This window comes from Mus caroli, chromosome 9 (assembly GCF_900094665.2).
Source record: "Mus caroli chromosome 9, CAROLI_EIJ_v1.1, whole genome shotgun sequence".
Lineage (NCBI taxonomy): Eukaryota > Metazoa > Chordata > Mammalia > Rodentia > Muridae > Mus > Mus caroli.
The window spans coordinates 69847865-69874377 of NC_034578.1; the positions used below are offsets into that span (position 1 = coordinate 69847865).

At 43.4% G+C, this 26513-nt stretch overlaps 1 protein-coding gene across 2 annotated transcripts in view; it reads left to right on the forward strand.

Moving 5' to 3' along the window:
- Nedd4 (NEDD4 E3 ubiquitin protein ligase) overlaps positions 1-26513 on the forward strand; it is an 87432-nt gene that overhangs the window by 53854 nt on the left and 7065 nt on the right. For both annotated transcript variants that reach the window (XM_021171169.2, XM_029481761.1), the window contains 17 exons: positions 1778-1944; positions 5225-5342; positions 5421-5585; positions 9323-9388; positions 10649-10768; positions 14907-14978; positions 15234-15288; positions 15383-15441; positions 16819-16884; positions 19007-19236; positions 20581-20702; positions 20788-20858; positions 22909-23004; positions 23323-23396; positions 23949-24009; positions 25398-25457; positions 26405-26511. In XM_021171169.2, the coding sequence (XP_021026828.1) occupies positions 1778-1944; positions 5225-5342; positions 5421-5585; positions 9323-9388; positions 10649-10768; positions 14907-14978; positions 15234-15288; positions 15383-15441; positions 16819-16884; positions 19007-19236; positions 20581-20702; positions 20788-20858; positions 22909-23004; positions 23323-23396; positions 23949-24009; positions 25398-25457; positions 26405-26511 (1709 nt within the window). The remainder of the gene's footprint in view (positions 1-1777; positions 1945-5224; positions 5343-5420; positions 5586-9322; positions 9389-10648; positions 10769-14906; positions 14979-15233; positions 15289-15382; positions 15442-16818; positions 16885-19006; positions 19237-20580; positions 20703-20787; positions 20859-22908; positions 23005-23322; positions 23397-23948; positions 24010-25397; positions 25458-26404; positions 26512-26513) is intronic.

The following is a 26513-nucleotide window of genomic DNA, read 5'->3' on the forward strand; positions in this document are numbered from 1 at the left end:
ATTGCCAGCCCAGGGAGTAGAAGCCCAGTCACTATCCTGGGGTTTATCTGTCACAGTAATGAAGACCTTTCCTGTATGTCTGCTTTTCCTTTGATTTAGCAGGGCTAGGGTGTGATATGTTTATAAGTTTCCATGTCCAGTGCAGAATTCTTCTCATTTGTGCTTTCTAGATTTGCCGTCATGTTTAGTTGCTTCCCACTCTGGAGCACACTGCTTTACATTTCTCCAAAGTTGTTCTAACACTCCTTGGGTTTGTTTTTTAAACATTTGAATATTATTCAGTTTGTTGTATATCTTGGTATAAGATACTAGGTAGGAATGTGAATTAATTTTTTTCCCAACAAGTACCTATTCTCCAAATAATTTTCCCATAGATGTAAAATGTGTCTGTTGAATGCCGCGTTCCTCTGGGTTTTGTTCTTTCTGTTTCCCAGTCGCCTTTTGCGCTGTGTGTGTACAGCTTAGACCCAGGCTGTTTTCTGTGACAGAACTGTCCACACATCTCTTCTCCCTTAGAATGTTGTTGGTTATGACTTACTTGTTTGTGTTTCTACTTGAACTTGACAATTAGCTCTCATTATTTAAAAAAAAGTCTGTAACATAATAATTGTATCAGAATTTTGACAGATTTGCCCTGGGAAATTGATCCATCATGCCTGCTGTATGTGGTGTCCAGGCTGAATGCAGGACTTCCTGCTATTCCCAGACTCTACCAACTGAGCTACACTCCCCAGCCCTGTGTGTGTGTGTGTGTGTGTGTGTGTGTGTGTGTGTGTGTGTGCTTGCATATGTGGGCGTGAGTGTTTGACTGCATGTATCTGTGAAGGCCAAAGATATCAGATCCCCTGATACTGGAGTTACAGGAAGTTGTCAGCCACCTGATAGTGGTTCTGGTAACCAAATTCAGGCCCTCTGCAAGAACAGTATGTGCTTGATCACTGAGCAACCTCTCAAGCCCCTGTTACAAGGTTTTTAATATGAAAGCATGGTAAAACTTAATAACTTTTCCACTTAATTCCTTACTATTTAACTCCCCTAGGGTTTTGTGCATTTTGTCTCTTTAAAGACCCAAATTCCTGGGCATTTCTTCTTTTAAAATTTCTTGTTTGAGTGTTATGACATGGCCACAATCCTTGTTCTGGGGCTAGGGAGAAATAGAAAATGCAGACTCCAGTCTCACAGTGACGGATCTGTCATCTCACACTCACACACACACACAGTCCGAGTAGTGACTATTTCTTAGTCACTCTCACTGCCTCTGTTGGGCTTCTCGGGGTTGGCCTCAGTGGACAGCTTTTCATGTCTCTAGTGTCTGTGGATCTCTTTCCCTGCCTGGCTTCAGCTGTGTGTGGCTGAGAGAGTGGCTGCGGTCACACTGGCTCCAATTGTGTTCCTCGTTTCCCTAGCACACACCCCCGTGTCACAGCCTTATTCAGTTTTATAAAGCATTTGGTTTTTGTTGTCCGTCATTTTTGCAGGGGGTTTATTGTCTTATTCTGTTTGTTTGTATGTTTTGTTTTGTGTTTTATGCTTTTTGGAAATAAGTATTCTCAAACACCTTTTAGACGTTTATCATTCTGCAGGAAAGCCTTGCTTACAAAGCATTCACATTCTGGCTTTGAGGATTGAGCATGAACTAATTCTGTTATTCACATTTCTAAAATTGAACATAAATTCTCTTTTAATTTCCTTTATTTGTGATTTTTATTTGTAACTTGTAGGGTTTTGTTTTGTTTTGTTTTTAAGTCAAGCTAATTGCTTCCGTTCTGTTTTTCAGCCTGGCTGGGTTGTTTTGGACCAACCAGATGCTGCCACTCATTTGCAGCATCCACCAGAACCCTCTCCCCTACCTCCAGGATGGGAAGAGAGGCAGGATGTCCTTGGAAGGACCTACTACGTAAACCATGAATCTAGAAGAACACAGTGGAAAAGGCCAAGCCCTGAGTATGTGCCAGTCTGCATAGATTTTGCTGCTCCTTGGCCTGTTAATGCTGTGATTCGAGTAGGCGTATAGTGGTATAGGGACCCCTGAATTGTAGGCTAACCACCACTGAAAAACTTCTATCTTAGCTGTGATTTTTTAAAAAATGATTTGATATTGTTTTAAAAAATATTTGGAGGCCAGCAAGATGGCTTGGTGTGTGAAGGCCCCTTGCCACCCAGCCTAATCTCCAGGTCCCACATAGTAGAAGGAGAGAAGTGATTACCAAATCTGTCTTCTGACCACCACATGTGTGTCATGCCATGCTCACATCTATATACACACATGTCATAAAAAACAAAACATATCTTGAAAAACAATTTTAGGCTAGAGCTGTGGCTCACTGGTCTACAGGAGACCCTGAGTTCCGTCCCCAGCATCACATAAGACGACATATGGTGGCGCCCCTCTAATCTCTGCACTTGAAGGTAGAGGCAGGTCGGGCGTGGTGGCGCATACCTTTAATCCCAACACTCGGGAGGCAGAGGCAGGCGGATTTCTGAGTTCGAGGCCAGCCTGGTCTACAAAGTGAGCTCCAGGAACAGCCAGAGCTATAAAGAGAAACCCTGTCTCGAAAAAAAAAAAAAAAAAAAAAAAAAAAAAGATGAAGGTATAGGCAGGATCGCAAGTTCAAGGTTATTCTTAACTTTCTGCAGTATTTTTGTGCTGCTAGAGTTTGGAGCCAGTGCCTCATTCCTGCTAAACAAGTTCTTTCCCACTGAACCACAACCCAGCACTTCATTTTTAAAATAGAAATTATTGTTAACTCACAGAGGAGACAGTAATGGGTCCTTTCCTAACACCCTTCTCTAATTTAGATGGTAGACATGGATCTTCCCACATGCAGAGGCAAGTCAGAATAACCTTGGATATGTTCATGCTCATAGCTCCTTAGTGGCTTTTTTAAAGTATAAAACTGCACCGTGATCTCATTTGGGGTTAGAGGTTTAATTCACTAGGAAAGTGCTTGCTAGCAAGCTTAAGGCCCTGGGTTCAATCTCCAGGATGAAAACAGATGAGAAAACTAACAACAATTGTGCATACTATTCCCAGTATCAGATATCCTCCTGTCTTCCTTCTCCTGTGGCCTCATGTGGCTGTTTTGAATCTGTGAGTGCTTGACACATCCTTATCATTTATCTTACTAGTCCATTCACCTCCAATACTTCTGATACTTCCTAAAAACTTTTGTCCTGTCTGTTTTCAAACCCTCCAAAGTAGACCAGTGGTCACACTCTCAAGCACATGGCCATCAGGATCTGCGAGATCACACACCAAGTACAAGTGGGACATTCCATCAAGCCACCCTGTTGTCTTTGACAGACAGGCAGACCTGCCACACAGAATCGTGTGTTCTACTGGTGGTGTCAATTTCTGGTGGCAGGATACAGATGGAAGAAAAAAAAATTAAACACTTCTTAGATCCATTAGTCACAATTTATGTTTTCACAAGCCACAATAGAGAATGATTTTCTTGTGACTGGGAGGTAAGGGAGGCGATGCTCCCGACAGACAGTTGGATACAGTTCTCACGTTCTGTGAACCGGCAAGGTGTCTGTAGTTGGTAATGCTGTAAAAGCAAATGAGGATATCACCCAGAAGTGATATGAATGAGTGGTATATACGTGAAGCACTCCCATCTCCTTATACACAGTCACTAACAGTATGCGCACCCGTGGACCACATAGCACCACAACCTGTCCAATATCCGGCTTTTGTTCTTAATTTTTACTTTATTTTGTATGTATGGCTGTTTTGCCTATATGTATATCTGTGCAAAAGACAGTGTAAGAGCTCCTGGAACTTTTGTTTTTTTGGTTTTTCAATACGGGCTTACTCTGTATGGCCCTGGTTGTTCTGGAACTAGCTCATGTAGACCAGGCTGGCCTCAAACTCAAAGAGATCCACCTGACTCTGCCTCCTAATTGGTGTAATTAAAGGTGTATCTCACCCACTATTTATTGTAAAAATTATATTTTAAAAGAACTGATTTTAAAAATGGAAATAGTTTAAGATAGTTTAGGAAATATCTTGCTCTAATATGACATCAAATAAATGAATATTTTGAGGGCCATTAAGATGGCTAAGTGAGCTTGATTTCCCTGAACCAACAAGATAAAAAGAGACCTAATTCTTGCAAGTAGGTTTCTGACCTCCACACTCATGCCCAAGGCACACACATGTATACACACATGACACATAAATACTTAAAAATTTTTTAGTTAAGATTTTTGTTCCCAGCCAGGCGTGGTGGCGCACGTCTTTAATCCCAGCACTCGGGAGGCAGAGGCAGGCGGATTTCTGAGTTTGAGGCCAGCCTGGTCTACAAAGTGAGTTCCAGGACAGCCAGGGCTATACAGAAAAACCCTGTCTCGAAAAACCAAAAAAAAAAAAAAAAAAAAAGATTTTTGTTCCCGATTGTGTGAATAACATTCCTGATTTGTCTCAATATAGACAGAAATAACTAGGGCATTGTAACCCAGACATGCCTACAGTGTGTGCTTTTCCTGGGCTTAGATCTCTATTAAACGTTCAGTCGTAGGGTGCTTGTACTGCCTGCCATTCCCCTTTTGCATGCCTGCATGGGGGGTACGGCTCCCTGCTAAGACCGAGCCCACCAGTTAATTCCTTCATGAGGCATCCTGTTACTTTAGAACTGCCTTTGGTTTCTATCTCATGCTGACATGGTACAAGAATAGTAAACAAGTTTCATGTCAAACATTATTTGTGCCACTAGTTTTCTCAGCTGGTAAGAGGAACTGTAGTTGGAATTGTCTTCATATGTGCCTGTGGACATGTCTGAGGGGCATTTTTTGGGTTGATCATAAATGTGAAAGGGTACAACATACTGTTGGCAGTGGCAACCCTGGGAAAGTGGTCCTGGGTTGTATGAGGACCAGATTCTTGCCCTTTGTGATGACTGGAACCTGTAAAATAAAATAAGCCTTTTCCTTCCTGGGTTGCTCTTGGTCAATGTTTTATCATAGCATAAGAATCAAGCTAGGCACAGTGATGAACTAAATATCAGCTCTTCACACATTTGCATGAGATTTCTACTTCCAATGTACATTTTCTTCTGCCCTAGTTTCCCAGACCAAAGTGTTGACAGTATGATTAGCATACCAAAATAGCTTTTGATCAAAACCCGTGAATTCAATCTAAGTATTAGTAACCACAGAGTCTTTGATTATGATTCTAACTGTAACACGGCAGGGGTCATGCCATCTTACACTTCTGCCCTAGGGATGACCTCACAGATGAAGAGAATGATGATATGCAGCTGCAAGCACAGCGAGCATTTACCACCAGGCGGCAGATATCGGAGGATGTGGATGGCCCTGACAACAGGGAGTCCCCTGAGGTATGAACCCTTCCTTCTCTTGTTCCCGTTTCCAGCACATGTTATGCAGTGGATGAGTGTGGACTCTGCTCTTTTCAGAATTGGGAAATCGTACGAGAAGATGAAAACACCGAGTATAGTGGTCAGGCTGTCCAGTCGCCTCCATCGGGTCACATTGATGTGCAGNCTCACCTTGCAGAGGAGTTTAATACCAGACTTGCTGTGTGTGGAAATCCAGCCACCAGCCAGCCAGTTACCAGCTCAGTAAGATGATTTAGATCTTGTCATACATTGATTTAACAGCTTATGTTTTATGTAAACGTTTGTCGTCAGTGACATGCGTGTAACATGTTGGGACTTTACAGTGTGGTGCTTTCACTTAGCCTTCCCTCACTCCGTGGCGCGGATGTGGATAGACCTAATGGACCTGTGCTCTCGGGTCCTTCACCCACTGCCACCAGAATCACTGAAGCCACAAGCGGTGGTTCTTGCTCATTTCACACAAAGAAACACGTACTGTCAGTGAGGGGGTGGCAGGGAGGACGGGGGATTTGATTCCGTGGGGAATTTTAAAGAGGTTGGGGGGACAAGAGACTACTCTGGATGGTGTCAGGAAGTGGGGGGGTTGTGTGTGAGAGGAACGCAGATCTCCTCCTGTGAGGACACAACTCGATGAAGAGAAACAAGAGTGCACATGACAACTGTTTGCTATTTTGCAGCTTAGGTCATGGGTTTGTTTCATTTTGTTTTCTTGGTTTTGTTTTTTTGTTTGTTGTTGTTGTTGTTTTTCCTATGTTCAGACACAATTTAGAAGGCAGCTTGAATTTGCCATGACTCTACCTGTGTGTGCCAGGTTAGCTCATGAGTGGTGGAAGCTACTTGTCTGTCTTGGTTGTGTGAGTTGACATTGTTTTTTGGGGTGGGTGTTTTTTGTTTTGTTTTTTAAAGATTTTGTGTGAGTGTGTGTGTGTGTGTGTATGTGTGTGTGTTTTGACTGCATGTATATGTAACATGTCTATGTTTGATACCCTCAAAGGCCCAAAGTATCTGACAGATCCCCAGCAACTAGAGTTAGAGACAGTTGTGAACTACCATGTGGGTGCTGGGAATTGAACCCTGGTCCTGCTTTTACCTACCTATCTCTATTCCCTGTATGAGCTTTTAACATAAAATCACAGATGTCACCCATCCGTACACATGTGTAGATTAGAGGCATATTGATTAAATGAGGAGAGAAGTAATGGTTTCATTCACTGTCTACAGGGTCCAGAAACAAGCATCCCAGCATATAACACCCCTGTGAAAATCTCTGGCTGGCTTTTTATAATCTGTATCATCGAGGCAGATTCAGTAGAAGGCAGAGTGGACTGTCTGACTCTGGCCGTTCACTGCATTATTTAGTTGGTGATTATTTCTCTGGCTGGCCAGGTACAAGGTGCCACAACTACTCACTCACTGAGAGTTCATCTGTCCTAAAGTGGACAGAACACCTTGATCTCTCAGGACTTCATTCTAGTGCAGGGTCATTACTGCGCCCTGCGTGCCAAATCTGCAGCTGCCTGTTGCCATAAATAAGGTGTCAATGGAATCCAGCCATTCCTACTTGTTCATGGCCACGTTCAAACCACATCTCAGAGCCAAGCAATTAGAACTAGCATTCAGTGTTGCACCTCAGTGGGTAATCATTTGCTAAGTTCTAGCTCCTTCCTCAAGAAGCTTCACCTATGGGCTGGAGAGATGGCTCAGCTGGTAAGAGCACCGACTGCTCTTCCGAAGATCCTGAGTTCAAATCCCAGCAACCACATGGTGGCTCACAACCACCCTTAATGAGATCTGATGCCCTCTTCTGGTGCATCTGAAAAGAGCTACAGTGTACTTATGTATAATAATTAATAAATCTCTTTAAAAAAAAAAAAAGAAGACCTACATAGTTGTATGTCCTTACCGTCAGGTCACCTCTCCACAGATCACCTCTTCACTGGCCTCCTTTTCTTTCTTTCTTCCACAGCCTGTTCTGTGTTCCATTTGATTAATCAATGTATTTGTTAGGGGTCTAAGGAAAGGATTTATCAGATTTACAGAATAGGTATGGGAAGATGACTCAGAAAAGTATTTGCCATGCAGATATAAGTCCCTGAGTATAATGCCCAGAACCCGTGTAAAATAAAAACCAGATGCAGCAGTGTGCCCTTGTCATGCTTAGGCCTTATATGAGTTACTGTCACCTGTTAAGAATATTCTTGGGCTGGAGAGATGGCTCAGCGGTTAAGAGCACTGACTGCTCTTCAAAAGGTCCTGAGTTCAAATCCCAGCAACCACATGGTGGCTCACAACCATCCATAATGAGATCTGACATCCTCTTCTTGTGTGTCTGAAGACAGCTACAGTATTCTTAGATATATAATAAATATTTAAAAAAAATATTCTTCAACTATTTCATGAATGTGTTGAAACCTGACACATTATTGAGGCCTACAAAGTAAAAAATGGTTCTTCCTTCTTACTTCCGAATTATGTTGCCTCAGTGACTACTAATGGTTTTAAATGTAGTGTCTTAAACATTATATATTTATCCATAAACATACATTTATACACATATAGTTACATACCTTTAAAGTTTTTTACAGAAGATTTATTTTTATTTTTATTTTTTTTGGTTTTTCGTTACAGGGTTTCTCTGTATAGCCCTAGCCCTGGCTGTCCTGGAACTCAGTTTGTAGACCAGGCTGGCCTCGAACTCAGAAATCCGCCTGCCTCTGCGCCACCACGCCCGGCTTGAAGATTTATTTTTAATGTGTATGTGTGCAAGTTTATATGTATCTGTATATGGGTTTGTGCACGTGGACACATGAGTGTAGTGCCCATGGAGTCCAGAAGAGAGGACATCAAGTCCCTTGAAGCTGGACTTACAGGTAGTTGTGAGCCACCTGATAGGTGCTGATTCCAAGTTCTGTTCCTCTGGAAGAGCAGCAAGCACTCTTAACTGCTGAGCCATTTTTACAACCCCTATATGTAATTTTAAAGTGTGTGTGCGTGTGTGTGTGTGTCTGTGTGTGTGTTGCTGTGTTTTTGTGGGTTGGTTGATTTGGGGTATGAGAATCAAATAGCTTTATGTGTGCAGAGCATGTGTCTCATCTCCTAGCCACACTCTAGTTCCCTTGTCGTCATCTTACACATCCCTTTTGGTTATTATTTTTCACTTACTAATTGAACTGTTTCCATGGATATCAATGTACTTCTTTTAAAATCACTAAAACAAGTTGTCCTGAAAATATCCACCACTTCCTGTTGTGATGAACTTAGATTGTTTAACCATTTGTGTTATCATAAACAGTACAGTTTCGGATATTCTGATTTTATGTATGTGTGTTTGTAAGTTTTGATGTCATTTAATAACTAAGATATTTCAGTTAGTGGTTATGATCAAGGTGTAGGGGAAGAGAGAATGGATTTCCAGGAAATAAGTTATCAGAGTGGACGTGGCTGGGGATGAGGAAGGGCCAGGTTCTGAGCGGGAGCACAGTGTTTGGTGCTGAACATCCAAGTACTCGATGAAATTTTGTTGAAGGCAGTAGCCAGAGAACGAGGAGGTTAAATCCAGCCCTCTGGCTATAGCTGGCAATCTGGACATGCAGAAATGAGGGTTGAAGCAGGAATACCTTGTCACTGTCGGAGTAATTAAGGTGACAAATGGTGAAATTTTTTTATTTGGGTCTAGCAAGAAAAGCCATGTTTGAACTTGCTAGGAATGACAGTGGAAAGGAATGAGTTAGAGTGGGTATCCGCAGGGAAAATCCAAGTCCAGTCGTGTCTACAACTACAGTGGAGGACCAGAAGGTGGAAGAGCCAGGGTGGAGGGTGGGGAGAGAAGGCATCCTCTATACGTTTTAGCCACCCCACCCTCCTGGCATGCTTGCTCTCCTACAGTGTCACCTGTACCCTCCCTACATTGCCTGTGCTCTGAGTGCAAAGCTAAAGTGTTACTTGTTTCCTCCCCTAAGAATCATTCCAGCGGAGGAGGCAGCTTGCAAACCTGTATCTTTGAGGAACAGCCTACACTTCCTGTGGTGAGTTTTCTCCTCTGCCTCAGCCAAGAATGAAAGATTCAAAACCTCAGCTAATTTTTTTAATTCTTGCATATCACAACACTGAGTGTGAGTGACTGCTTAGCAAGGGACTGGGGAGACATGGGGCACAACCTTGGAAGTCAAGCCTCAGAGACTTTGCTCTCTTGTAAAGCAAGCCCCGTGCTCATGTGATGTGGGGTTGTCTACCCAGTGGCCTCTATCATTTGGTCCAGTATGTGGCAGCCAGGTCGGCATTTGCTTTCATCTCCCAGCACCTCCCTTAGCAGTGCCCTCATTCAGCACAGACCTCCCATCTCCACAGTGCTTCTCACCTCTTCTTCTTGACTTTCCTCTCGTTATGCCAAGTTCTCACTACCTCATGTAATCACTTTACTTTGCTTGTGAGTGGACCTCATATCTCCCAAACCTTCGATGCCTGTTCTTCCTTGTGCTAGAATTACAGGCATAGTGCACCATGCTTGATTTACGAAGCTCTGGAGCTCAAACCTGTGGCTTCAGGACATCTAGACAAGCACTCCACCCACTGAGCTCTGTCTCCAGTCCCACATGTGTTTTCAAATAGAATTAAACTCTGAGGCTCCCGTGTCTTCGTTCTACCCTTTCCCTTGCCTGCTACCTGCCACCTTGGCCCCTGTCTGCTCTCTTCCAAACACCTGAATATTCTCGTCTTAATTCTCTATTCACTCATCTGATATGTGCACATCCCATTTCTCCTCTTGGTCAGTGCACCTTTGACTGACTGCCATTCTATATATCAGTTTTGAGAAAAGAGATGGGGTGCCGAGGCTCAGGAGAGTGTCTTATCTGTCTTAGAAAAGGATTCTTTCCAATCCTGTGTTGAGGATGAGAGTTCACCTGACTCTGAAGACCACTGGCCTAGTCATCGTGACAGTAGATGGTAGGGGTTATCTTGTTCCGGGAACCACACCCTGTCTTGTCTGGCCTCCTTTTAGACCACAGCATGTGTAAGCAAAAACCGCATCTCACTACAGTCCTGGAGCTCACTTGGTAGATCAGGCTGGCCTCAGACTCACAGACCCACCTACCTCTGCCGCCCAGCACCAAGTGAACTGCTATGTTTTTAAAATATATTTTAAAATAGGATTTAAAATGTGGTTCACTGTTCTAAATTTAAAAACAAGAGTTGTTTCACAGCACCAGCAATGAAGAAAAGCAGGAGGCTTCTGTCAGAAATCCCTCCTGGTTAACACTGAGGGGTTTTGTGTCTGTTCCTGTTAGCTTTTGCCTACTTCATCTGGATTGCCACCAGGTTGGGAAGAAAAACAAGATGACAGAGGAAGATCATACTACGTAGACCACAACTCTAAAACCACCACATGGTCCAAGCCCACCATGCAGGTACTCTGCACTCTTAGCTTGTCTTCTTAGACCTTGTAAGCTCAGACCTCACACTTCTAGTGTCTTCTGTGTGTTCTGCCATCTCCTATGGGTCTCCAGCATACACTGCTCACCATGCCTTACTTCTTGAAGCACGTCTGCTCGGGACAAGAGCAAAGCAATGACCTGCTCCTTCAATGATTGTGTTGTTTAGTTTTGGCATGCATGCCTTTGTGTGGGTGTGTGTGCGTGTGTGGGTGTGTCCACATGTCAGGGGGCGCGTGCGCGCACAAACGTATGAAAGACTCGTGTGGAAGCCTAGAGTTGACACTGTTTATTCCTCAATTGCTCTTCATGTTATTATTTATTTAGTCAGGACGTTGGCTGAATTTGGAGTTTTCTCTAGGATTTGGTCTCTGGCTCTCAGACAGTGGGACCATAGACTGGCCGCCATGCCCACGTGGCTTTCTGTGTGTGTGCTGTCGATGTGAACTGTGCTCTTTACACTAATGACAAGCATTGTATCCACTGGGCCAGCTCCCTGGGCACTTCTTTGGATAGTTTGCTAAGTTAATCTTGATGATTAGTGTCTGTGGAAGAAGTTTATAATTATGGGGCTGAAGAGTTGGCTCAAGAGTGTTTGCTGCTTTTGCTGAGGACACACATGGTGGCTCATTCGTAACTCCAGTTTTAGAGGATTCGATGCCCTGTTTCAGCCTTCATGGGCACTGAATACATTTGGTGTGCAACCATACATGCAGACAAAATACTCATGCAGATTAAATAAATAAAATTGCAAAAGAAGTTTATGGGGCTGGAGTGATAGCTCAGTGGTTAAAAGCACTGACTTCCAAAGGTCCTGAGTTCAACTCCCAGCAACCACACGGTGGCTCATAACCATCTGTAATGGGATCAGATGTCCTCTTTTGGTGTGTCTGAGGACATTGGCAGTATACCCATATACATGAAAGTAAATACATCTTTTAAAATGTTATAGTTGTAATGTCTTCATGTTTATTTTATCACCATTTCTTTCACTGAAATTTTTTCTTTTCACATTTAATTTTTTATGGGGGTGGATACCATAGGGTGTGTGTGTGCCGGGGTCAGAGGACAACTTACAGGAGTTGGTCCCTCCTTCTGCCATGTGGGTTCTGGGGAATCAAACTCGGGTCCTTAGGTGTAGCAAGCACCTTTGCCCACTCAGCCATCTCACTGGCCCTAAAGCCACTTCTGTGCTGAGGCTGTTCCCACTGTGACTCTTACAGGGCAAAGTGAGCTTTCTGCTGTGGGCATTATAAACCCCCTCTAACCCCTTTCAGCTTGGCTACACAGGCTGATACTCTAGCTTCTTGGACAGATATGTTCACAGCAGTCAAATCTTACTGCGTGTTAATTAGCTGAGAAACTTGTTATAAATTAGTTGACTAAATTATTATAAAAGCAAAGTTTGATAGAAAATTTTATTTAAAATTCAGGAAAAAAGATTTTTTAAGAGTGGTTTAAGAGCACCTGCTGGTCTCCCAGAGAACTGAAGCTCAGTCCCAGTGCCCACATCAGGATCTCTAACCCTCCATGGGCCCCTGCAGTCAAACCCATATGCAGACATACAGGGCCACATAGTAAAAACAAATTGTTAGAAATTAGCCTCAAAGGTTTAAGACTTGCTTACAAGTGTGCCCTCTGTTTACAGGTTAAGATAGCTATTTTAATTCTATTATTTGTGAGTTCTCCATAGATGTAAAGTATGAAGTAATTCATGTGCCAGGCCACATTGGAGATAGTCAGCTGCCATCGAGCCAGAGTTCCGCAGGCCCTCAGCCAGAGCTCCCCACCAGGACCCTACTAAACAGGCAAATCTGCCTTCCAACACTGAGCAAAGATTCCTTCCTGAAGGCTGGGGAGTCTGACACGCACCAATCAGAGGCCACAACACCCAAGACTGCCACCTGGGTAGCTTCCATGCGCCTCACTTTAAATTTATAGCAGCAATTGCTTCTCTATCTAGTCGCATGTGCTGGTGTAATCTGCCTTTCATAATAGTGAATTACATGTGAAAATTGTGGGGTTTAGATTTTGTTTTGTTTTGTTTTTTGGTTATTTGAGGTAAAGTCTTATGTAGCTCAGACTGTTCAAGATCTTGCTGTATAACTGAAGCTGAACTTGAATTCCTGATTAATCTGCTTCCACCTCCTAGGTACCACACATGAGGCCCTGTTTCTGTGGTGCTAGGATTTATTTTTATTTTATATACATTGGTGTTTTGCCTACATGTATATCTGTGTGAAGATGTCAGATCACATGGAGGTGGATTACAGATGGTTGTGAGCTGACATGTGTGTGTTGCAGATTGAACTTGCGTCCTCTGGACGAGCAGTGCTAATCTTAACCACTGAGCCATCTCTCTAGCCCTGGAAGCCAGGGCTTTATGCATGCTAGGCAAGTACTTTCCAATTGAGCCACCTCTCCAGCTCTAGGGAGTCTTTTTTTTTTTTTTTTTTTAAGATTTATTTATTTATTATTATATGTAAGTACACTGTAGCTGTCTTCAGACACACCAGAAGAGGGAGTCAGGTCTCATTTCGGATGGTTGTGAGCCACCATGTGGTTGCTGGGATTTGAACTCTGGACCTTCGGAAGAGCAGTAGGGTGCTCTTACCCACTGAGCCATCTCACCAGCCCCTCTAGGGAGTCTTAATATTATTTTATTCAAGGTGCTTTTATGCTTCTTTTGACTTAGATTATATTTTCTGAAGGTGTTCATATTTATTTCTATTTTCTAGTGTTTGGTTCACTAGTCTTAAAAACTTAGGAAGGCTTTTAGTAATAATCTCCTGCCTCTATATGAGACTTACTATTTTCAGAGAACTTTCAAGTTTCTATCTCATTTATTAATACTACCGGAAAGACTCTGTGAAGATAAGATGGACAGATATTTATTGCTATTATTGTTGTTTTCAGAATTTATTTACATTATTTTACATGTATGACTACCTACATATATGCATGCGTCCAATACTCAGATAGGACCACAATATGTGATTCTGTTTGTTCATTCATTTATTTGTTTGATTACACCCATGCAGTTATTTATCCTGTATGTGCACATACATGTGCCACAGCATCTGTTTGGAGATCAGGGGACAGTTAACTTGTAGGGGCCTGTTCTGTATTTCCTGCTCTGTCATGTAAGTCCCAGGTATCAAACTCAGATTATCAGTCCTGGCAGGCAGTAAGCATCTTAGCCCCCTGAGCCACCTCACCAGCCCAGATGTGGTCCAGTCTAATGCCACCATCTTATACCAGTTTCTGTGCAGAGAAAAACTTGATGTAGTTTGGGTTTTGACTGGGCAGAATGTTCTCAGAGGCTTCGCAGTCGGGTGAAATGGTTCTCAGTGGAAGACATCACCCCTGAGCCCACTGAGAAGTGGCGTTCTCACCCATCAGTAGGACCTCCCAGCAGTATCTTCAAGAAGTAGAAATAAGTCACAAGGGAAGGAATTAAAGATGAAGTACAGTGAGGTGGCACAGGCCTTTAGCCCTTACCACTCAAGAGGCTGTGTAGTAGGAACACCGGGAATCCAGTGCCAGTCTGGGCTGTGAGCTCTTGTCTCAAAAAGCCAAACCATCGGTGTAAATGAAGTATAAAAGAGAATCTTATTTATTTCATTATTTTTTCATTTTCATGTATATGTATGTGTCTCCTGTGTGTGTGTGCGCGCACGAATGTGTGCTGCACGTGCACATTGTGTGCATGTGTATGCACAAATGCTCCCTGCATGTGCCGTGCATGTGAGTGGATGTGCAGACCTGAGTTTGATGCAGAAGTCGTCCTCCTCTGCTCTTCTAATAATCACTCAAGCCCACATCGTATCTTTGCAGCTAGTATACCACACAGCCTGCTGTGGGGAGCCCCTCTCTGCCTGCCATCCAAGGCTAGAATTAGAGTGGACCATGGTGCCTGCCTGGTGTTTGCTTATTCTTAGAATCCAAGCTTCTGTCCTCACTCTTGCATGGCAAATGCTTTAACTACTGAGCTGCCTCTACAGCTCCAAAGAGTATTTTAAAATCTATTGGCATTACAAAGCAACTGTAGCACAATGACTGGCATTATTTTAAAATGTGTATGTTGTTTTATTTATGACTAAAACAAATAAAGGATGATCCAAGATCGAAAATTCCTGCTCATCTGAGAGGAAAGACTGACTCCAATGACCTGGGACCGTTACCTGTAAGTTCTCCTGCTGAGCTCACCTCACTATCTCAGACATTTTGTACCTTGGGATGCTGGAGTTATTTAACAGCTATAACTAACATTGTTAATAAGTTATAGATGCCTTTTGTTTAAAGTGATACGTACAAATTAAGCATATATGCAATATGAGAATCTTCTGTTTCTGTTTTTCTTTTTTTTTTTTTTTTTTTTAAATAACCTGTACATCTAAGACCTGGTACTAAAATAATTGCAATGAATGTTTCCTTACAGCCAGGCTGGGAAGAAAGAACCCACACAGATGGGCGAGTCTTCTTCATTAACCACAGTACGTGCTGCATGGCTTCTCTCTGGCAGTTATTTGTAGTACCCGGGTGTGGACGTGAGGGAGAGGAACAGCTCTTTTCTTTTTTCCCTCTTAGATATAAAGAAGACCCAGTGGGAAGATCCTCGCCTGCAGAGCGTGGGAATCACTGGACCAGTGAGTCTTCTGGAATACGGTGCTCTGGGTCAGGGTGAAACTAGAGGAACACCCTCCTCCGGCCTCTCTTTTCTTTGAAAAGATAGTGTGAAAGCCTTTTACCCTGCTCCTCAGGCTTGGACAGGCAGAAGCAGTCGGGGCTGGGGCGCTGTGGGGGCTGGGGCGGTAGACTGCCCAGTCCAGGCAGGCTAAAGTAACACATAGGCATCAGGAGCCCGCCTGTGGCGGGGTGAGTGGCAACTCCCTTTCATCCTCAGAAATCCGCCTGCCTCTGCCTCCGAAGTGCTGGGATTAAAGGCGTGCCCCACACGCCCAGCTTTTTTTTTTTTTTTTTTTTTTAAAGATTTATTTATTTGAGTACACTGTAGCTGTCTTCAGACACTCCAGAAGAGGGCATCAGATCTCATTACAGATGGTTGTGAGCCACCATGTGGTTGCTGGGATTTGAACTCAGGACCTCTGAAAGAACAGTCGGTGCTCTTACCCGCAGAGCCATCTCTCCAGCCCTAATGCCTACTATTTATTAAGCCTTATTCATGTTTTGTATAAATATTTCAGTGTCCCATAATTATACTGTTCTTGAGTTAGGTTAATTTATAGGAAACTGCCATATAGCTACTTGTTTTTGTTTTTGTTTTTTGTTTTTCTGAGACAGGGTTTCTCTGTATACCCTGTATACTCTGATAGCCCTGGCTGTCCTAGAACTCACTCTGTAGACCAGGCTGGCCTTGAACTCAGAAATCTGCCTGCCTCTGCCTCTGCCTCCCAAGTGCTAGGATTAAACTTATATGCCACCACTGCCCAGCCTACTTTTTTTTTCCTTCAGATTTTAATACTCAAAATTGGATGTACAGGTTTTGGGGTTTTGTGTGGTTTTTTGTTTGTTTGTTTGTTTGTTTTATCTAGCATGTTAGTGTGTAGTCTTTAAATAATAAGTAAGTAAGGGAACTCCTGGGAATTTTGGAAAACAATGTATTTTTCAATTTTTCCTTTAATGGAGAAGGCATTTTTTCTGAAGTAGCATGAGCTGTGAATAGTGGCACATTGTATTAACATAAGTCAAGTACGTTGATTGCTATGACTTCAAGGCTAACCTGGTCTACATAGAGAATTCAAAGATAGCCAGTGATGCATAGAAACACTGTCTTTAAAAAAGGAAAAAGAAATTGCATGAAAAAAATTGTAGCCACAGAGACTGCTGAATGCTATTTTACTTTTAAGAGAAATTTTTTAAAAATTAAGTTTTCTGTGTGCTTTTCTTCATATGAAACTTCAATTTCCAAGTGATTCTTTGTTGTTATAAATACTCATTAAAATATCCCGGGGTAAAAACAATCTAAACTTCCTCCATTTTTTTTCAAATGTTTTCAACTAAAGGCAGTGCCCTACTCCAGAGATTACAAGAGAAAGTATGAATTCTTCAGAAGGAAGCTCAAGAAGCAGGTGGGTGACATCATAACAGCTGCTCACAGAAAATGGTGGTGGTGGGTGTGTGTGTGTGTGTGTGTGTTAAATTATTTTTCAAAGATCCATTTATTCAGCCTGTATGAGTGTTTTTCCTCATGCATACCTGGTCTGGTGCTTGTGGAAGCAGAAGAGAGGGCTGGGTCTGCAGCTGCAGTTCAGGATGGTTAAGCTGCCCTGTGGGCCTGAATCTGGGTCCTATACAAGAGTAGGGAGATCTCTTAGCCACTGAGCCATCTCTTCAGCTCCATGATTTTTAAAAGATTATTACTTTTAAAGGCTGGACATAGTGGTACATGCCATTAATCCCAGCACTCAGGACGCAGAGGTAGGTGCCTCTCCATAAGCTCAAGAACAATCAAGGATACGTAGTGACACCTTCCAAAAAACAAAACAAAATGAACTACAATTTTCATTGTGTGTGAGTGCTGTAGTTGCAGGGCGTCACAATCGCTGTCCCTATAGGGGGTTGAGAGCTGCCTGCCATGAGCCCTGTAAGCTGAGCTCAGGTCCCTTAAGTGAGCAGTACCTGCTCTGAACTGCTGAGCCACCTCTCTAACCCTGGGATGCGTGTATTTCCGATAACTTAGTAAGTAGCAGGCTTACATTCCTGCGTACTTTTCAGGAGTCTTTGTAATTTAGAAAAAGATCATGGGGGCTGGAGAGATGGCTCAGCAGTTAAGAGCACTGACTGCTCTTCCAGAGGTCCTGAGTTCAATTCCCAGCAACCACATGGTAGCTCACAACCATCTGTAATGAGATCCGATGCCCTCTTCTGGTGTGTCTGAAGACAGTGACAATATACTCATATACATTAAATAAATAAACAAATAAATAGGAAAGAAAAAAGGAAAAGGTCATAACACAGTTGCTGTAGTCTCTCCTCTCCTGTTTTTGTTCTTTGTAACTTGGTGATCAGGAGATTTTCTTTCTTGGTGTTTTATGTTTGATTGTGTTCCAGGCTTCTGGACCCTTTACTACCTTAGGAGTTAATAGCCATCTATTCTCAGCTTTAAGCACAATACATGTCTACACAATTTAAAAGTTAACAGTGTGGCTGGAGAGATGGCTCAGAGGTTAAGAGCACTGACTGCTCTTCCAGAAGTTCTAAGCTCAATTCCCAGCAACCATGTGGTGGCTCACAACCATCCGTAATGAGATCTGGTGCCCTCTTCTGACATGCAGACATATATGCAGGCAGAGCACTTATATAATAAATAAATAAATAAGTCTTTAAAAAAAAAGAAGTTAACAGTGAACACAGTGCAGATGTATGGTATTGTTACTCATTTCCTTATGCTTGGCAGATACGTTTGTTACTCTTTCCCATGACCGAACTTCATTATGTTTATTATTAAATGCCCATCATTTGGTATAACTAGCATTTTAAATGCCTTCCTCATGGAATGGTCCCTTTCTCCTTTCCCTGCAGTTTAGGGGCGAGGCCACTAGGTGGCAGTGCTAGGTTTTGCTTTTTTGAGGGGTTCCAAGCTGGTGACTTCCAGGGATTCAAAATGGTGGGTTGTATACCAGAGTTTTTCATTTACAAATTTAACAAAATGAAACACTACATTTTTATTTTTAGTGTACATATTATATTCCCCAATAAAATTTTTACATAGAAAAGGCCTTTTAAATTCTTGAGAACTTTGGTCATATCCTTAAACAATAGTTTTGTGTATAAATTTCTATTTTTAGGCATTCTGATTTTAAAGCATTTGATGAGGGATATGGGTAAATTGACCTCTTGAGTTCGAGGACAGCCAGGGCTATACAGAGAAACCTGTCTCAAAAAAATCAGAAATCATAGCACCTCCACACTGGATATGGGGATTCATAACAATAAGTCCAGACTGGGTGGGCTGGGAGTGGGCTTTGAGGGTAGAAGATCTTGAGTTCTAGGCTAGCCGGAGCAAGTGAATGGCCATCCTGGATGACAGAAATGGACCCTGTTTCTTAAAGCAGGGCGGGGAAAGAAAGGTCAGTACACCTGAGTGGGGTTGTCCTGGTGGCCTTACTTAAAGGGAAAGGGATCAGTACCTGGTGAAGTGTGGGAACACACTGGGCTGTTTTAAACATGTCTCTCTCCCTGGCTCTGCAGACTGACATTCCAAACAAATTTGAAATGAAGCTTCGCCGTGCAAACATTCTGGAGGATTCTTACCGGAGGATTATGGGTGTGAAGAGAGCTGACTTGCTCAAGGCCCGACTCTGGATTGAGTTTGATGGTGAAAAGGGCCTTGACTATGGAGGGGTTGCCAGAGAGTGGTTCTTCCTCATCTCCAAGGAAATGTTCAACCCTTACTACGGCCTGTTTGAATATTCTGCTACGTAAGTTCCTGCTGCCTCACCTCCTGATTAGCTAAGACTCAGCCACACATCCTTACACTGTTCATAAATACTTTAAATGGCCGTGCATTAAATTATAGTCTCCAAAACTAGGTTACATTTTAGAAATCATGGGCTACATGATTGGGGCCACAAGGAGATATTTCAGAAAGAGCTTTTTAAAAATTGTTTTATAGAACCTGAAAATTGTATATAATGTATAGAACATAGAAATTACCATTTTAACCTTGTGTGTGTGTTGTGGATTGCACATGGTAGGCTGGCCCTCCTCCACAGAGTGCCCACCTCAGCCCTCTGTAAGCACACACTTGGCTGGCATTTCAAGTGCGTCCTGTATTGTTGATCTCTGTACCTTTCCCATCCTCCTGAATAATTCTACATTCATTAAACACTTTTCCCTCTATATACAGGCCGCCACCAGTCTGCTATTCTCTGTGCCTCTGACTACATCCATACATTAGATGCATGGGACCATACAGCACTGGGCTGAAGTGTATGGATTATATCACTTAACATATGTCAAGTGACATTTCCTTGGAAAACATGAACAAACCTCTCTTACCACAGATAGGGTACCAAGAACAGACCAACCTAGTATTCTTACCAAAGCCCAACACGGCAAACCAATGGGCTAACTTGAAGAACGTGTGGGTGAGGGACTCTTCCCTGGAGCTCCCTGCATGACCACAGGAGCTCTGTTGGTCACAGTCTCTTCTCCCCTGCTACTGCTTTACCTCACCCAGCAGAGGGACTTTGTAGATCTCTTACGTTTTGATAACTTCCTGGATCTTTGTTTTTAGTTTTATGTGAATAGTTTTTCACCTGCATGTATGCCTGTGGACCATATGCATGTAGTACCCTCAGAGGCCACAAGGGGGCACCGGAACTGATGTTCCAGATGGTTGTTAGTTGCCATGTGGGTGCTGGAAATTCAACTGCAGGTCTTCTACAACAGACAGCAGCAGGTGCTCTTCCTGGGTCTTGTGAGCCTCTGTGTCTTTCCAGGGGCAGTATTTGAATTCAATTCAGAGAAATTGTCCAACAACCTGTCTTTAAAGTCTAGCCATGTTATTCCAAGCAGAAAGGTTCTTTTTTCTTTGTCCTTTGTATATACAAATAAGATAGTTTTTAATCTATCTGTTTACGTGTCCTTTGGGACTATTTCCATCTTTGGACAGAAGTGGCTATTTAAGACCATTATCAGATCCAATGATTTTAGGACAGGAAAATAACAAAAGGGGAGATTTTCATTATCATTTATCTACATAAATTTTTTTGTTCTATGAAATATTGAGAGGGTCACATGAGTCTGGTTTGTCTTTACAGGGATAATTACACCCTACAGATAAATCCTAACTCGGGCTTGTGTAATGAAGATCACCTCTCATACTTCAAGTTCATTGGCCGTGTGGCTGGGATGGCAGTTTATCATGGCAAGCTGTTGGATGGTTAGCATCATGTGGCAAACTTTATGTGTTTATTGTTGTTGTTTTTGATTTTAAAAAATCTTTAAAATACTTTATTTCTTACAAGGGTTTTTCATCCGCCCATTTTACAAGATGATGCTTCAGAAATTGATAACACTGCACGACATGGAGTCCGTGGTAGGTCTCTTATGCGTTAGAATATGGAGGGTTCAGTGGGCAGATGATTTCTTGCAGAATTGGCTTAATAGTGGTGGCACCTGCTTAGTGAGTGCTGTACCTCTAAGCGGCATACATAACCCAGGTAATTTATATTAAAAACAGAAATTCATAAATTTTAATGTGTTAAAATATAGATAGGGGCTAAGGAGATGGGCCAGTGGGTAAAAAAAAAAGCACAGGGGCCAGAGTTTGCATCCTTTCACCACAGAAAAAGTTGGTTGTGTCTGCTTGAGTGTCTGAAACCTCAGCACTGTTGGGGGCGGAGGCTGGAGGATTTCTGGGCTTTGCTACCCATGAACTCAGTTTCAGGGTCAGCGAGAAGCCCCTTCTCAGTGAGACAACGCAGAGAGTGACTGAGCAGGGCCCTTGTGCCCAGTGGGTGCATGCACTATCCTACACACATACACAGGCACAGTCATCTACATACAAAAACATGCAGATGAGCATTTCCCCTCATATAATATCCTGAAGGAGCTTGGCAGTGAGTACTTGCACCTCCACTGTCCACTGCACTGACTTCATTCCTACGCCTCTGTCCATCAGTCCATCTGCTTCTCAGGCACTGCAACTATTAATCACATGTTCTGCTGCCTCCTTTTAGATTTACATAGCTTGTTTGTGTGTGCGTGTAGGCACCACATGAAGAGGGAGCCAGCTCTCTCTTCTATCGTGTAGATTCCAGGGATTGATTCTGCTCATTAAGTAGCATGGCACCTGCCTTTACCCACTGAGCCCTCTCTGTACACAACTTTCTGCTAATGTTTTTAATTAGATTTATTAAATTTACACTTAATTATTTTTATTACATTTGTTTAGTGGGGAAGGGAGTGTTGCTTGTAAGTGGCACACCCATGAACGTCAACAGACACTTGGCCGTAGTCGCTTCTCTCCTTCTGTCCTGTGGGTCACTCAGACCACCATGCTCCGTGACAGCTGCCTTTACCCTCTGCTAGGTTCTTTATACCACATAATAGTTAGATATCTTTTGTATCACGTTTTGAATTATAGTTACTTATAATGAATGGCAAATGTTTAAAGCCACCACTACAAAGGCAGGGTGTTGGGGCAGGGTTCCTATAAGCGAACAGAAGGCTCTGTGCAGTGTAGATACACACGGTCAGTTACAAACACTATGATTTTTATGTTATGTGTATGAGTGTTTTGCCAGTGTGTATGTATGTGCACCATATACATGCCTGGTGCGCTTAGAGGCCAGAAAGGGATGCTGTGTCCCCTTAAGTTGGAGCAGCAGATGGTTGTGAGCTGTGATGTGGCTGCTGGGAATTAAACTTTGTCCTTCTGCAATAGCAACCAGAGCTTTTACCCACTGAGCTGCTAGCTCTCTAGGCCCTGATTGATTCTCGTGCTTTTCCTTGTTATTTGAGACCATGTCTTATGGAGAACAGACTGGCCTCAAACACACTATGTAGCCAGCCATGACTTCTGAACCTCCTGCCTCCTCTTATGGGTGCTGTGATTACAGCTGTACACCACACCTGGTTCGTGCTTTTCTAGACATCAAACCCAGGGCTTTACACATGCTAGCAAGCACTCTACCAGCTTAGTGAGCCCCAGCCCAGCAGGAGGCTTTGGATATGGTAAGAGCACAGAGTTATTACGTGGGTTGGTTATAAGATAACATACTTAATTTGAAACATTTTAGTACCAGTCAGCAGTGACATTCCACATGGACTAATCTCACAGTCCTAGTGCTGGGAGCTGAGGTGTGTATGCCCTGTGCCCAGCTTTTCCTAGGTTATGGTGGAGATCCACACTCAGACCCTCATACTTGTGAGGTGCATGCTCTACTGCCAGAGCGTCTCCCAGCCCATCAGTGTACTTGTCGTGGCTGTTGAGGTATCTTTCTGTATACAGGTTTTTTTAAGTGCAGTAAGGCTGTAGCTCAATGGCAAAGCGCATGCCTAGAATATACAATTCTAAGCTGAGTTCAATTCCTAGCACTTTAAAATTAATTGATTAACTAATTGGAGTGTAATTTTCCTTCTAGGATAGTGAATATTACAGTTCTCTGCGATGGATTCTTGAAAATGACCCAACGGAGCTGGACCTGAGATTTATCATAGATGAAGAACTTTTTGGCCAGGTCTGTGGACTTTCACATACTAAACATCTTTTGCAATGCCAATGCTGTCACCTAACTGTAGGCGTCGTGCACCCTTGAGACACTTCTGGGCTCAGCTTATACATTCATTCTCTGGTAGCAAAAGCTGGATCGCAGCCAGCATTTGTATCTGCGCTGACACGTGGCCGATTCTGTGTTTATCTGAGTAGAACTTATATTTAAGGTTTCTTAGCTTTTCACTTTTGAGTCAATTTAATTTAAAACACCAGGCTTCTGGTGTAATTCATGTACGCTTTTCTCCCATTTCCCTTACAAAAACCACATTCATGTTTAATTTAGACACATCAGCACGAACTGAAAACCGGTGGCTCAGAGATCGTTGTCACCAATAAGAACAAAAAGGAGTATATCTAGTGAGTACTTTATTTCTAAATATTTTCTAGAAATAATTCCATGCTGCTTTTTTCTGTTCCTCCTCCTCCTCTTTTCTTCTTTGAGAAGGTTTTTCCTTTCCTTGTTCTTTCTTCCCCCGTGCCAGAATCTCAGTTCTCTTAGGACAAGCACACCCTAGTTCTCCCCAATTCTGCTCAGCTTTTGCCCTGGACCCAGCTCTAGTCTGTCTGTTTCTTTGGGGGGGGGGGGGGGGGGGGTTTTGGTTTTGGTTTTGTTTTTTTTTTTGTGTGTTTTTTTGTGGTTTGTTTGTTTGTTTGTTTGAGACAGGGTTTCTCTGTGTAACCCTGGCTGTCCTGGCACTCACTTTGTAGACCAGGCTGGCCTCGAACTCAGAAATCCGCCTGCCTCTGCCTCCCGAGTGCTGGGATTAAAGGCGTGCGCCACCACGCCCGGCTCAGTGTGTCTGTTTCTAAGTGGTATAAACATGTCCTAAAATCGTTTCTTGGTTTGTACTGGGGGAAAAACGGAAAGAAATGTTCTGTTTTGTTTTGTTTTGTTTTTCCTCCTTTTAGCCTTGTAATACAATGGCGATTTGTGAACCGTATCCAGAAGCAAATGGCAGCTTTTAAAGAGGTAGGTACACGGCTCTCTTTCACTCACCACACCAAAACTTCAAAGATCCACCCATCTGAGAGTGTAAGATGTGGTGAGCTCTGTAAAGCCTTTCTCAATATGCTTCTAGTTTGATTTTATGTTTTCAAAGTAATACACATATGCACCCCTGGAGGCCAGTAAAGAACCCCCCGGAGTGTACAGGTTGGGTCCCAGTTCTTTCTTCCAGCCCCATGCTCCCAGAAATAAGACTCAGACTCAAATATATTTACAAGTACCCTGGCCATATAGCTAGGTTCTTCTCTGACTAGGATCATAACTTATAGACAACACATTTATTTCAGTCTTTATTCTGCCATGTGGCTGGTTACCTCTGCTCAGGTGCTATATGTCAGTCTCACTATATATTCCTGGGCAAATCTTCCTGCTCTGGCTGTCTTCCCCGAAGTCTTAGAATCTTAGTGGGAAGTGGGGAGGGAGGCTCAAAGCTGGATTAAGCTGGGGACTAGAGGAACTCAGAGAAAAAGCCATGAGTAAGGAGCTGTGCCAGTGAGAACGAGTGTCTTCAGTCCTCTAAGTGGGGGAAAGTAAGGTGCAGAGGTGCCATGGTTGGGGGCGGAGGCCGGATGAATGCAAGTCCAAGGGCAGCCTGGGCTACATGGTAAGACGCTGTCAAAAATGGAGCAGGGAGAGAGATTGTAGTGTTAAGAGCAGGCTGGGATGGCGCAGTGGGTTTAAGGTGTATGCTGCTAAACTTGAGGACATGGTTTTGAACCCTGGGCACATATAATCACTTAGTGGAAGGAGAAAGCTAACTCCTGCAAGCTGTCATCCGACTGCCACACATGTGCTGTGGGACATGTGTACCCATACATTTACACAGACATACAGGCACAAACGTAATGTTTTAGACAAAAATCAAATAGGATAGAAATACAAAGTGTTTACCAGACCGTTACAGTGCTAACCTTGGCTCTGTCTGCATCAGGGCAGGTGGCAGTGTAGTGGAGGGGCAATTGGCGTACAAATGACTGAATTTAGCTTTGCGTACTCTGTGTACTTGTGTGAAAGAAAGAAGTGAGAGGTGACTTGGTACAGGCTTCAGTTGGTGAAGGAGAGGAGCAGGTTGCTGAGGAAGCTGCAGAAGCCTCTGAGGCCTGCTGAGGGGTCCTCCCTCCTGCAGTGGGCCTGGCCAGGGTGGGGGGAGGGCCTTTGTCTGCCTCAGTCTCCTCAGTACTGTGAACAAGGGAGGGAGAGGGAGGAAGGAGGCTGTTACCAGCCACTTTAAGAAATAAAGAACAGCCATATTGAGATGCAGTGTGTAGTGGCAAAGTCTGTAGAAGTGAGCGTGCTCCCGTTCTCCAGCTGTGACTGCTCACTAGCTTCCGACACGTTTCCTTTCCTTCTAGGGATTTTTTGAGCTGATACCACAGGATCTCATCAAGATATTTGATGAAAATGAGCTAGAGGTAAGAACTATTTCTGCACGTGCTTGGGAATGTAGTTAATGAGTGCTGCAGGCCATGAGTTCAGTCCTCAGCCCCACTGGTGTGGGGTAGAGGGGTTGGCCATTTGTGGAAGGGATGAGGGAGGTGCCTCCTTAGCGTGTGAAGCCCTGGGTACCATCCTCAGACACTGTAGAACGGGTGAGGTGGTGCACACCTGTTATCCAGCTCTTGGGAGGTAGAAGCAAGAAGACCAGTAGTTCTTGTCATCCACAGCTACACTGTTTGAAGCTAACCTGGGCTACAGGGACCCTGTCTTTAAAAAGAGAACTGGAGGGCTGACAAGATGGCTCAGTGGGAAAAGTACTTACCGCCAAGCCTGACAGCCTGAACTTGACTCCTGGAGTGGACATGGACCCCCCAATGAGTTGTCCTCTAACTTTCTCACTCAGAACATGACATACACATGCTGATGCTGCCATACATACATGCATACATACATACATACATACATACATGCAGTAAGATAGATAAGGATAGAGAAATGCTCTGTTTTGTTTTGTTTTAAGATATATTTTATGTATATGAGTACACTGTTGCTGTCTGTCTTCAGACACAGCAGAAGAGGGCATCAGATTCCATTACAGATGGTTGTGAGCCATCATGAGGTTGCTGGGAATTGAACTCCAGGACCTCTGGAAGAGCAATCAGTGCTCTTAACCACTGAGCCGTCTCTCCAGCCCGAAATGCTCTATGTTAAAACAGCTTTGGCTGGATGTCATGGTGCACGCCTCTCCCAGCACTGAGGGACAGAGGCAGTGAACCGCTGTGAGTTTGTGGCCAGCCTGATCTATATAATGAGTTCCAGAGCTACATAATAAGACCCTGTCTCGGGGAGGAGAAAACAGCAGAGCTTCGCCCTGGTTTTCCTGCTTACCATTCTGACTGCCAATCTGCGTATCTGTCTGCAGCTTCTCATGTGTGGTCTGGGAGATGTGGACGTGAACGACTGGCGGGAACATACAAAATACAAAAATGGCTACAGCATGAACCACCAGGTCATCCACTGGTTCTGGAAGG